The sequence below is a fragment of the Dipteris shenzhenensis genome, chromosome 21 (assembly GCF_047967505.1).
Source record: "Dipteris shenzhenensis isolate YYH24624 ecotype China chromosome 21, Dip_SZ_1.0, whole genome shotgun sequence".
NCBI classification, from domain to species: domain Eukaryota; kingdom Viridiplantae; phylum Streptophyta; class Polypodiopsida; order Gleicheniales; family Dipteridaceae; genus Dipteris; species Dipteris shenzhenensis.
This window is the reverse complement of record NC_141616.1, coordinates 12,350,139-12,363,749: the sequence shown is the minus strand read 5'-3', so window position 1 is coordinate 12,363,749 and position 13,611 is coordinate 12,350,139. Positions and strand designations below refer to the sequence as shown.

Sequence of the window (13,611 nt, the reverse complement as noted above, 5' to 3'; positions counted from 1 at the left end):
TGAAATCACTGGCATCCAGCTTGTGTTCCTAGATAAAAAGGATATACAATAGCACCTCCAGTGACGCTTGGATGAAGCTGGTTCCGGATCAGCTGCCTACGGCGACGGTGTGGAACTCCGCCTAGGCCCTGTATGTTCCAGCTGACTATCCTCATCGACAGGAGGATGCTGGGATGGAAAGGCTTACCCGACCTAGTAGAGGAGACCAACTTCCCCTGGGCCGAAACACTCCTGCTGAGGGTAGGAAACTCAACAGGTGAAAGGATCCCCACACCTGCTGAAAGGGACGCCCTGTCAGAAGGAATCCCAATGACCGGGACCCCTAAGGTGGAGGGCACAAACTCCTCATCATCCATGAAAGTCGCCGAATCTGCCAGTGCCGAAAAAGAATTCCTAATAAGCAAGTCTGGCGGAGGAGTGCGAAGAAGATCTGCACTCGTGGAAGATGGAGGAGAAGGACCTGCCAGGCCTCTATCAGCAGAACTGGAGCTGGGGGTTGAGGAGACCTGTGGCTGGGGTGAAGAGGAATCACGAGCCCTCATCTGCGCCTGCACTTTCTCGGTTGTCCTGACTGTAGCAGGAACAGTCTACGGGAAGAAGTACATGTAGTCCCCTCGTGGTCAGAAACCAAGGGGTCAAAGGCCAAAGTGACTGGGGCTGGTGGACCTAAAGGCCCCTCCTGATGTGGAACTGTAGTTGTCTGGGGCTGCAGCAACATCCACCTCTAGAGTCTGGGAAGGCGTCTGTCTGAACAGGATCAAAAGTCTCCTCCTGAGGTAAGGGAGCCGCTCTGATAGCTCTCCATCGTGGTACTGCGTGTGCTGCGGGCATTGGGCGCCCTGCTGCTCCTGGTGGTCCTGGGGTGCGCGAAGCAGGGCACCCTATTGCTCTTGCTGATCCTGGAGTGCGTGGTACAGGGTGCTGGGGAGGTGCAGTCGTGGAAGTACGTGAAGGAGCCGCACCAGAAGACCTCTTGGGTCTTTTTCTCTTCCTTGGGCAATCTCTAGCAAAGTGCCCAAGGGTCTTGCAAATCCTGCGCTGGTCCTGTCTACCTGAAATCTCGACTCTCTGTCGAAAGAGAGAGCCGTCTGGACGCTGAAGCATAATGTGGTCATCTGAGATGTTAGGGTCAGAGACAATGACCCTAACACGAGGCACCCCGTCTGCACTGACTGCCTCTGCCAAGGAAGAAGGCATGGCAGGAAGGGAGGGGATCTCCGTGACCACTCCGAATGTGGCTCCGATAGTGGCAAGCAGTCGAGGTAGACCTGAGGAAGACAGGAAACCTAATGAACAGTGATGTGACCTATCTATCCTCCTCGATTGGATGAATCCCAAGGTGTAGGGCAAAAGAAAGATCCTCCTCGAACCCAAAGCCAGGGGATTAGCTTTGAGAACAAGGGCTGTGGACTCGTGGGAGTCGAAAACCACTTGGAAGAATCCACGTCCCAAAAGTTGAATATCCCTGAGGTGAGGGGCGAGGTCTCCTGGTAACGCCGCCAGCATCCAGTCTCTAGCCTGTGATCTGGAAGGGTGTGACCCAAAGATGCGGGCGGAAAGTGATGTGGAGCCCTCTATTCCACATCTTTCTTGAGCTGCTGCAGCTCGTCTTCTGAAAAAATGACGGTTCGCGCGGCTGGTGGAGGTGGACAGAGATTGGCTGAATGGGGATCCATTCGCCAATCGATGTGAAAAGGCTGATTCCAACACTGAAGAAGCTCCGTCCGTGAAACTACTGCCTAGGACGCCCTGAACGAGGGCGCAGGAAGAAGGAGAAAGAGAGGGTAGGAGAGAGGGGAACGGAAGGGAAAGAGAGGGGCAGAAGAAGGAGAAAGAGAGGGGAGACGGAGGTAGGCTGAGGGGGAGGCGTGGGAGCTCAGATAGGGAGGAAGGGGGCGAGGAGGGAGAGGAGAAGTTTTTTTTTTTTTTTGTGGGGGGGGGGGGTCACCTTGGGGGGGAGAGCAACGGGGGGAAGAGAGCGTGGGGGAGGGAGGGGGGCAGGGGAGAAGAAGGGGGCGGGGGGGCTGGCGGGGGAGAGGGAGGGCGGAGGAGAAGGGGGCAGCAGGGGAGGGGGAGAGCAGCGGGGGGGGAGAGGGAGGGCGAGGGGGGGCGGGGGAGGAGAAGGGGGCGGGGGGGCTAGCGGGGGAGAGGGAGGGCAGAGAAGAAGGGGGCAGCGGGGAGGGGGCAGCGGGGGAGGGGAGAGGAGAAAGGGGCAGCGGGGAGGGGGACAGCCGGGGGGGGGGCTGGTGAGGGAGAGGGATAACGGGGGGAGGGGACGGGGGAGGAGAAGGGGGGCGGGGGCTGACGGGTGGGGGAGAGGTTGGGCGGGGAGGGAGAGGTAGGGGGTAGCGGGGGGGGGGGGAGAGGGAGGGCGGAGAAGAGGAAGGGGAGAGGGAGGGAGGGAGAGGAGGGAGGGAGAGGGGATGGCGAGAGGGGAGGGAGGGGGAACAGCGAGGGGGGCAGCGAGGGAGAGGGGAGAGGGAGAGGGAGAGGGCTGCTGAGAGGGGAGGGGGGGGCAGTAGCTCACGGGGAGGAGTAGCAGGTCAGAAGATACACAGTTTGGAGGTGCAAAAGTAGAGAACTGTGCACGGAAGAGGCTGCAGAGCCGCACCCAGTCGTAGGGAGTAACAGGTTTTACACCACTAGCCGTGGAGATTTTGATCCTAGCAGCCACACCCATTTCTATTAGCCGGAAAAGAAATCAGGACCAGAGGCTAGAGGCTAAGCATGGCGACGCTCGAGGGCCATAGAGGAAACGAGAACGTGAGGGCGAAACGTTATCATGGGAGGGGAAAAGGAATTAGAAGGGGAGGGAATGAAGAGGGAGACTATGACACGAGGGGAAAGCGAGAGGGGGAAGAGAAGCATGTACATGATGGGAGGAAGGGAAGGGAGTGGGAGAAATCAAAGTACTAGCTAGGTGGTTTTACAAGAATGCGCATGTCCCATCAAGGAATAGCCCCCTCCTTTTATAGCCAAGAGGAGGGGGTCTTCTCCCAATAAATGCATCCTCCCACATACATGGTGTGTGTGGAAAAGTCTCCATGTGGGCTAGGTGGTTACGCACTCTCAATTGTGTGCGACAATCCTTTGCCTCATTTTTCCACATAAATCAAGCCCCATATCTCAAGTCTATGATACTCCCTTGGTCTCTCCCCAATTTTATAATATGTTCAAACCTCTAGGAGGACAAGTGGAGGGTTGGCACAAGGAATCTTGCCACCTCATCGTACTTTCCCCATTATTTAACTTGCTCTCTTGGACCTTCTATACCTCCCCCCACATGAGCCTATCCTATATGGAGGGAATAACCTAATAATATCCATCTCCACCTATTTTATGTTACTTCTCCCATGGACTTTGAGCCATATCTCACTAAATGCAGCCTAGGTGGAGGGGTGGCACATGGAGGAGCCATGCTACCATGGATTATGTACATCATACCTTATGGGTCCTCTTACGTGGAAGGGTGGCACATGGTCATGCCCTGACACCTCACCCTGGGCCCTATGCCCCACCATATCTTATTATACTATTGCCACACATACAAACACACACACATATAATGCCTTTTCCTTAGACAAATTTATCCATAACAACACCTCTCAGAGCAAGATCACAGAGTTCTTCCCATCAAGTGACATTGATCTAGCTGCAGACGTGACAGAGCCCGCGACCCGACGATCGCAGCACGACACACGAGACATCAAGGGGGGACACAGATCACTCTGGGGGACCTCCCGTCATTTGTTTAGACCCGGGATACGTCCCATGGGAGTCACAGTGGCTCTTGTCTTGTGTCGAGCCTCTTCCAGGAGACCGAGACGCACGGCATACCTTGACGGGCACCAGCATCCCATCACCGGCTATGCACTAGCCAGGGCGACATGACATACGGAGGATTCCGCTCCGCTCCAGTCCTTTTCTTTTCTTTTCATTGTTACATCCAAATGTGTTTGATTATGTATGATCTGACTTTGCGTTCATCACGGGTGATGATGCTCGTTTCAGTAGCTCCACCCTTACTGTCATTTGTATCAGGTTTTCTTTCAATCTCATAGACCCATCGGTCTTCTTTCTTTCTTTCTTTTCTCCTATTTCCTTGGTCAAACAGGAGATTGCAGATGCCTATCCATGCACGGATTGACAGATTTTATGTGGATGATTCGGCTCTTGACAAAGGTGGTACTATTAGCATTACAGCACGGGTGTCCACTCGGATCATTTTTCATTGATTCTGATGGTTTCAGATCCTCATGTGAGGGGCCGCTTTAGGATTCCAGATGCCTTTTATGCATAGAAGAGCCTTACAGAGATAGTGTTGAGGACTTGGGTATCTCATATGCAAGATGGGCAGCTTTCTCCATCAGATTTAGCCGCAATAGCATAGTAAAGCAGCCAAACCAAGTCATATTATTGTTGTAGCCAAAAAAACTCCTAGAATCGAGAGTTGCTGCTCCTCCCCGTGAAGCTGCTGCCCCTCCCTCACCCTCCTCCTCGCTAGCCCCCCCTCTCCCTTCCCCCCCTTGCTGCCCTCTCCATCGCTGCCCTCTCCCTTCCCCCCTCCCTGCCCTCTCCCCTCCCTCGCAGCCTCCTTTGCTGCCCCTCCCTTCCCCCCCTCGCTGCCCTCTCCCTCTCCCCTCATTGCCCTCTCCCCTCCCTCGCAGCTCCTCTCCCTTCCCCCCCTCGCTGCCCTCTCCATCGCTGCCCTCTCCCTTCCCCCCCTCGCTGCCCTCTCCCCTCCCTCGCAGCCCTCCTTCGCTGCCCCTCCCTTTCCCCCCTCGCTGCCCTCTCCCTCTCCCCTCGCTGCCCTCTCTTGCTGCCCCTCACCCACCCGCCCTCTACCCCTCCTCCCCCTCGCTCTTGCTGCCCCCCTTGCTCCTCCCTCTCTCTCCCCCGCCCCTCCTTCACTCCCGCCTGCCCCTGCCCTTCCTGCCAGCCTCCTCCCTCTCGTCGGCTCCCCCAGCTTTCCCCCGTCCCTCTCCTTCCCCCCCCCGCCCCCTCCCTCCCTCTCCCCCGTCCCCTCCTCCCCCGATCGCTCCCCCCTCCCCCCCCGCCTTCTGCCCTTGCCTTTTTCCTCCCCTCCCGGCCCCCCCTTCGCCCCCGCCCCCCTCCTTCACCCCTTCCTACTTCGCACCCCTCCCTCCTCTCCTCCGCCCCCTTCCTAACCCTCTGTTGCCTACCCGCAACTCGCCTCCCTCTCCACTTTTCCTCCCCCTTCTTGCGTCCTTGTTCCAGAGCGTCCTAGGCAGCATTTCCACGGACGGAGTAATTACAGTGTTTGAATCGGCCTTTTCACTTCGATCGACGAATGGATCCCCATTCAGCCAATCTTCATCCACCCCCACCGGCCGCGAGAACCGTCATATTTTCAGAAGACGAGTTGCAGCAACTCAAAAAAGATGTAGAGCTTGAGGGCTCCACATCGCTCTTCACACGCATCTTTGAGTCACACCCTTCCAGATCACAAGCTAGAGACTGGATGCTAGCGGCGTTACCAGGAGATCTCGCCCCACACCTCAGGGATATTCAACTTTTGGGACGAGGATTTTTCCAGGTTGTTTTTGACTCCCAGAGTCCATAGCCCTTGTTCTCAAAGCTAATCCTTTGGCCTTGGGTCCGAGGAGGATTTTTCCTTTGCCCTACATCTTGGGCTTCCATCCGGTAGAGGAGGACACTCAAGTCACATATGTGTTCATCAGGTTCCCTGGTCTTCCTCAAGTCTACTATCGACTTCTTGGTACTATCGGAGCCACTTTCGAAGTGGTCACTAAGATCCCTCCCCTTCCTGACATGCCTTCTTCCTCGGTAGAGGCAATCAGAGCGGATGAGGTGCCTCGACTTAGGGTCATTGTCTCTGACCCTAACATTTCAGATGACCACATTATGCTTCAGCGTCCAGATGGCTCTCTCTTTTGACAGAGAGTCGAGATCGCAGTTAACACGACCAGTGCAGAATCTGCAGGATACTTGGGCACTTTGCTAGAGACTGCCCAAGGAAGAGAAAAAGACCCAAGAGGTCTTCTGGTGCGGCTCCTTCATGTACTACCCCGATTGCACCTCCCCAACGCCCTATACCACGCACTTGAGGACCACCAGGAGCAGCAGGGCACCCTGCTTCATGCACCCCAGGACCACAAGGGACAACAGGGCGCCCAAAGCCCGCAGCACACCCAGTACCATGATGGAGAGCGATCAGAGCGGCTCCTTTACCTCAGGAGGAGACCTTTCATCAGGCTCAGACAGACGCCATCCAGACTCCAGAGATGGATGTTGCTGCAGCCCCAAACACTACAATTCCACATCAGGAGGGGCCTTCAAATGCACCAGCCCCAGTCAATTTGGTTTCGGATCACAAGGGGCTTCCGATACTTCTTCCCCACAGATTGTTCCTGCCATAGTCAGGACGATCGAGGGAGTGCATGCACAGATGAGGACTCCAGATTTCTCTTCAGCCCAGCCACAGGCCTCCTCAGCCCCCAGCTCCAGTTCTGCTGATAGAGGCCTGGCAGTTCCTTCTCATCCATCTTCCACGAGTGCAGGTCTTCTTCGCACTCCTCGGCCAGACTTGCTTCTTAGGAATCCTTTTTCAACACTGGCAGATTCGGCGACTTTCATGGATGATGAGGAGTTTGTGCCCTCCACCTTAGGGGTCCCGGTCATTGGGATTCCTTTTGATAGGGCCTCCCCCTCAGCAAGTGTGGGGATCCTTTCACCTGTTGAGTTTCCTGCCCTCAGCAAGAGTGTTTTGGCCCAGGGGAAGCTGGTCTCCTCTACTAGGTCGGGTAAGCCTTTCCATCCAGCCTCCTCCCGTCGATGAGGATAGTCAGCTGGAACATACAGGGCCTAGGCGGAGTTCCACACCGTCGCCGTAGGCAACTGATCCGGAATCAGCTTCATCTAGGTGTCATTGGAGGTGCTATTGATATCCTTTTTATCCAGGAACACAAGTTGGATGCCAGTGATTGCGCTAAGTCTGGCAAACTGCTCTCAGGACATACCTTCTGGTCACCTCCTATGGGCACAAGGGGAGGTACTTGCCAGTCTCTCCTTCTATTCTCCCCTTGGGTTGCTGGTCATGGTATTATCTCCCCCTCTAGAGCTGAATGGATCATTATTTTGGTTGGAGGGCGTAAGATTGGTCTTCTCAATACTTATGCCCCCAATAACAGAGGAGAGAGGATCTCCTGTTGGAAGGAACTACTCTCTTGGGCCCCCATTGCAGATTCCTGGATCATTGGTGGTGATTTCAACATGGTTGAATTGCCATCAGACAAAAAGGGAGGCAGACAGGGGGAATTCACTCTTTGAAGAGGGCAGCCTGGGATGCCTTTCTCTTTCAGTACAGTGGCAGGGACACTTGGTTTGATGATGCCTTTCATGTTATGCCACAGTCACTCTTGTACTCTTGGTCGAAAGGGAGATTACATATGCCCATCCATGCACGTAGTGACAGATTTTATGTAGACGATTGGGCACTTAATAGAGGCAGATCTGTATGCATTTCTACTGGGTTTCCACCTCAGATCATTTTCTAGTGGTATTGCAGATTTTTGAGCCTCATCGGAGAGGCCGCTCTACTAGTGTCAGGATTCCGGATGCTTTTATGCAGAGGAGAGCCTCACGGAGGATATTTTACAGATTTGGGTTTTTCACATACAGGGTGGAGTTGTCCGCCCATCTCAGGTAGCTGCAGCTATATCCAGAATTAGTGACTATTACCATACAGTCGCTCAGTCCAAGAGACGTGAGATTGGTATACGCCAGTAGTTAGCGTCCCTTCAGAGGGAAGAGCAGAAGAGGCCACTGATGCTTGGATTCAGGAGCGCCTTGCTGCAGCAAGGGCTCATATGCAGACACTGTTGGATCAGAGAGTAGAGTATGCCTTTCATGCACGGGAATCATTTTGGATTTAGATGGGTGGCGAGGTCTCCAGGTAAAGCGATGAGCATCCAGTCCTTGGCCTGTAATCAGGAAGGGTGGGACCCATGGACACAAGCAAAGAGCGATGTCGAGCTCTCCTGCTCTGTATCTTTTCTGAGCTGTTGTAGCTCGTCTTTTGAGAATGTGATGGTTTTCGCGGCCGGTGGGAGCGGGCAAGGTTTAGGTGAAGGCTGAGCCATTGCCAATCGAGATGGTAAGGCCGACTCGAATATAATGGGGTCCTCCCACACAGGAGCTGACCGGGGGGGCAAAAGGACCGCCAAGAGGGGGCGGGAGAGGCTGAAGGCTGAAGGAGGAGGAGGAGGAGGAGGAGGGGCAATGAGAGGCGGGGGGGGGGGGGGGGGGGGGGGGCGGGGGTAGGCTAAAGGGGGACAATGAGAGGCGGGGGGAGCGGGGGTAGGCTAAAGGGGGAGAGGGGAAGGCTAGAGAGGGGGAAGAGGAGGCGGGATAGGCTGAGGCGGGAGGGAAGAGGAGGTGGGGGGAGAGAGGACAGAGGAGGCGGGGGTAGCGGAGATGGGCGTAGCGGATCAACCTCTGAACATGCTCAGATTTTAGCCTCTGAGTTACATGGGGTGCATAGTTTGATGACTGTCTATTCTTGGTTCCATTCCAATAGTCTCTCACCTTTCCTTCATGGGGGGGTGTTGGAATATGAAGACAAAGTGAGTCTAGAATGAGTGTTCTAGGTGTGTTTTATAGTCTAGTGAGTCCTAGACATGCCACGTGTCATATTGGGAGTTATCCCATATACACTATGGCTTTCTAGAGTCTAGTGTCACACTATATAGTGTTGTACTTGTCTATTGTCTATTACATCAATCAACATCAAGCTCTTTGGTATCATGTGAGTTCTTGTCCATTGCTTTCATTTTCTTTCCATTTCATTCCATTATGCTTGTTATCTTTCCTTTCCATTCCTAGTGTTAGCTTGCTTCTCTCCCTACCACTATGATCTTTCATTACCTCGGTTGGCGACTCACTTGATGCACCGTTCACCAACGTAGAGTTTAGGACTGCTCTCTCTGTCCTTCACAAGGGCAAGTGTCCTGGTTCAGATGGACTTACCCCCTTATTTTTAATTACTTTTTGGGATCACGTTACTTCAGCCCTGCGGGGTGTATGGGACTCCGGTGAGCTTCCAGGCTCACTTACACAGGGCCTCATTCATTTGATTCTGAAAGGGGGTTGTAGGAATTTAGTGTCTCAATGGAGACCAATTACCTTGCTGGGTACCTTGTATAAAATCCTAGCTAAAGCTATCAGCCTTCGTCTGCAACCCTTTCTTCCATATCTTATCCATGATATGCAGGCAGGATTCTTGCATGGCAAGAGCATCTTTGATAATATTTTCTCATTTTGGGAGGCTTTGGATTGGGGCCATGCATAATGGCCACAGGCTGGCCATTCTACTCTTGGAATTTGAGAAAGCTTATGACAGGGTAGAGTGAGGCTTTCTGGAGGGCACACTTACTCGTTTTGGTTTCTCAGATACATGGATCAGAGGGGTGTCGACCCTCTACAAATCAGCCCACAGCTAGGTTCTTAGTTGGTGGAGTCAGAGGGGACAAGTTTGAGATTACCAAATCAGTCCGCCAGGGATGCCCTTTAGCCCCCTTTCTATTCCTATTTGTGGCTGAAGCTACGAGCTATTACATTAGAGCTCAAGCTGGTATGATAGGGCTCAGGCTTCCTTTGAGACAGGAGGATTGAGCTCTTAGACGTTGGCAGAGGATATGGCTGTTTTTTTGGATGCCACTTCACAGACACTGACTTCATTCTGGATGGCGTTGGATTTGTTTTGCATTGCAGCATGTGCACACATTAACTGGAACAAATCCAATGGCTTTTGGATCAGTGATGATGAGGCCACTCCAGAATGGGGGAACGACATAGGGTTCACCTGGATTCAAAGGGGAGTTTCCGTTAGATATTTGGGATGCCAGGTTGGGGTGGGCATCTCTCCAGCACAACAGTTTGCTCCTGTGTTAGAGAGTATCAGGAGGAAACTCATCTTTTGGAGTTCCTGCCACACTTGACCTTGCATCCATTGTTGTGGTTGTGAACCAGGTATTATTGGCCACTACCTAGTTCATTGCTCATGTTGGTGCAGGTCTAGAGGTTGTATTGCTCAGCTCATGAGACCTATCAAGAACTTCCTTTAGAGTGGTTTAGATGGCACCTCAGATGTTGAAGCTAGGGTGGCTTGGGATACCCTCATTCTCCCCACAGGAGAAGGAGGTCTCAATATTATAGACCTGAGCTTGCAGTGTATGGCCTTGCACTGCAAGTTTGTAGTACGTGGATTGATGCCGGGACAGGAGCCATGGAAATATTTTTTCTCACGCAGCATTCTTTCTTCTATCCCATCTCATGGGGAAGATTGGATGGACAGCATCAAATGGATCTTTACTTCAGCCCATCTCAAATCTCCCCCTTTCCCTCTCATGGCTACCATTCTAAAAGCTTGGGGCTGTTTCAGAAACACTCTTCGCATAGTTTCACCTACCTCTCGTGAAGAAATTCACAGGCAGCAGCCCAGCCATGTGGGATGACTCGATTTTGGATGACCATGGCAGGCCACTTGGAGTGTCACATTATATGCAGTGGTCTAGATGGAAGAGGGGACCTGCTTCTACAGTAGGCCCCTGGCAGGCCTTTATGAGACTTCCAGAGAATCAGAGACTTTTAGCAGTTGGCTACCTCAAATGGAGTGCAGTTAGGATATAGTAGATACAAGCAGCCATTCCCCCAGAGTGGATTGATACATATGACACACCGATCACAGAGTCCACTTGGTGGAGAGCGTTCTCAGGGATGGGCATTCCATGTCAGATTATTGCCCTGCAAGATGCACATGAGGATACCCTAGTCGTTGATGTTCTGTCGGGAGGCAAACTTATCAGATCTTCTGATGATATTCTTTTGGAGGTTGCCTTTCAGCCTGTCAGGATTGTAGGTTTCATGGAGTGGGGCAAGGACTCAAAGTGGTCTCTTGAGCCCGATCCTATTCTCCTTGCGCTGGGGTCTTGGAGACTTTGGATATATGGTGGTTCCCCTATTAGGTCCTTGCAGTGGGGCCCAGGGGAGTGGGAATGGATTGATGAGGGGCACCGAGAGAAGAGCTTCCCCTTCTTTCGCTATACAATTAGAAATGCCTAGAGGTTTCAGCTCAGCAGTAGAGGTCTCCAAAGCGCTTCATTGGGATAGTTTTCAGATTTCGGGAGTTGTGCAAAAATACTTTTGGTGTAGGCTCTGGAAATCCCTCAGGAATAGAAAGATCACTCTTTTCTTTTGGATTTCTATTCATGGAGGGATTCCATTGAACCTATGGAGGTTCGGGGCTGACCCTACTTGTCCTCGTTGTCACATTGCAGTTGAGACTGTACAGCATTGCCTTTGGGAGTGCAAACAGGCAAGGACGATCTGGAAGCGAGGACGATCTAGAAAGGTGTTGCTAGGATTTTCAGTATCGTTCATACAGCACCTTTCTATATGGCCTGGGGTTCAGTGGCTTGGTTATCTCTTACTCGCCATCGGGTGTTTTTCGAGGGACATGATCCAGATCTAGCTCTCATTGTACGACATGATCCAGATCCAGATCTCAGTGAGTGTGGCTCTGCTGATACCACATGAAGGAACAAATGTTGAAAGGTTGTGAACACAATTAAACAAGAAGTGGTAACACATAAACTCCAATAGAATGCTCAATGAAAATGAAGTACAAGTACTTGGTATATATAGTACCCAAGTACTACACACCAAAACAGACTGAGTCCTAGTCTATCCTACACCACCATATCATTATATGTGTCTACATCCCTTGTTGCCATTTGGTAGGATATCATCTATACCTTGTGCACAATGTGGAAGCAAGGGACGATGTGTTTTTGCAAGGCTTGGCCTGCATGTGTATTTTACACATTCACAGATTGAGGCATCTATTGGTTGCATAGCCCAGCATTGTGGTTGTTGGCCCCTATTTCTGAGATTCCCTAGGCAGTGAGCTAGGTTCTCCATCACATTGTATGGCTGGTTTTTCTCTTAAACATTAATAGAAGATTCTTTAGTTTGTGAGTTAAGATGTGTAGCACACAAACACTTGTGCAGGCATAGAACAATCAGGGAGCTCCAGCATAATCAGAGCACCTTCCCTCACTCTAATATACAAATTCTCTTGACTCATACATGCATTTGGACAATCTACAATAGAAGGATTGTGTTTGTTTTAGTTTGCAAGAACTTCATGGAAATGTTCATTTGTACTCTTATCATGACTGAAACAACCCTGTCAAGTCTCATTTTTGCAACTCATTGCAAGAGGCCAGCATTAAAGGTAGCATGATGCGTGATTTGGCCTTATCACAGTTTTTAGAAGATGCTGTTTAGAAAGGGCGGGAACTGGTCCATCTGAATACCCTAACTGGCAAACATTTATTTGTTGATATCAATGTTTTCTCTCTCCTCCTCTTTTCCTGGTTTTCTTTTTTCACATTCATTTTCACTTTCAGGCTCCCTATTTCGTAGTTGGATTTCGCAGGTATAAAGTTAATTGTGTTTAGTTCAAAGTGGTTGAAATCCCATGGGCCCCATGATACACATGATAAAAGGTGCTTCTTTGCATGCACATATGAGCATGCATATACATGTCTATCATACAAGCTAACCAAATGCCTACTTAGATGTCCCTAAATGTGATACAGTTTCTCAGCATCGCTTTGAGCTACAATGACATTTTCCCCCCTTGACAAATAAGTACACACCCAGAATAGTATAGACTTTAGAATGATACAAATCGAAAGTAAAAACATATCATGCATTCAAGCATGAAATGGTCCAGAGTTGTAAAAGAAACTCTTCAAATGTAAAATTTTGGAAACCATGGAAATTACCTGCCAGTTATGATCCTTTCCAAGTTTACATCCGACATTTCAAACGGATCAATTATCTCCCCCAATAAGTCAGTTGTACTGTCTCCAACCTTACTACTATTAATAATTGTATCCATACTGGGGTGCTTCAGTCGACCGAGTGACAAAGTATCTGTAGTACTTTGCTCAAGCATACTTCCAGCAGAAAAAGACCTCTTGAACCTGAAAATAATAGCAATACAAGAAACTTAACAGGGATCCGTGGTAATCCCAATAATCCTTCAACATATCCTGCAATGTGGATGTGCAAGCAGTACACCTGTGTACATATACTTTAATCTATGGTGCACACATGCATTTGTACACTTGAACAGACACGTGCATGAGTGTTACAATGTGTACCAACTTCATTACAACTTTCACATTAAATTTGTATTTAAAAATCATGCAAGTTTTCTAGTTTGTATGTGGAAAAATCGTGCAAATGTGCTTTGTTTGTATGTAGAAAAATCATACAAATCTACCAATGGAGGCTACAAAATTCAGAAAGTTTCTGGTGATTATATAACTGAAGTGAGAGGAGATCCCACTCACTTGGAATCACTGAATGGATTGTGTCCTTCTCTTCTTATCTGTAGATGGTTATTGAAGTCTAGTTGCCAAAGTGGTGGTCTTCCCAGCTCTGGTTGAAAGTGGCCCAAGAATCTGCATTGTTTGAGAATGTGACGAATAAATGTTTAATCTTCTTGGAACATGCAACTATCTCATCACACTATCTAGTGTAAACAAAAGAATAGAA

General features: G+C 50.7%; 1 protein-coding gene across 5 annotated transcripts in view; it reads right to left on the bottom strand.

Moving 5' to 3' along the window:
* Positions 1 to 13,611, bottom strand: part of LOC147888497 (phosphatidylinositol-3-phosphatase SAC1-like) — a 196,098-nt gene that overhangs the window by 17,772 nt on the left and 164,715 nt on the right. For all 5 annotated transcript variants that reach the window (XM_087392609.1, XM_087392610.1, XM_087392608.1 and 2 more), the window contains 2 exons: positions 13,407 to 13,517; positions 12,834 to 13,034 (listed from right to left, as the gene is read on the bottom strand). In XM_087392609.1, coding sequence (XP_087248735.1) covers positions 12,834 to 13,034; positions 13,407 to 13,517 — 312 coding nt within the window. The remainder of the gene's footprint in view (positions 1 to 12,833; positions 13,035 to 13,406; positions 13,518 to 13,611) is intronic.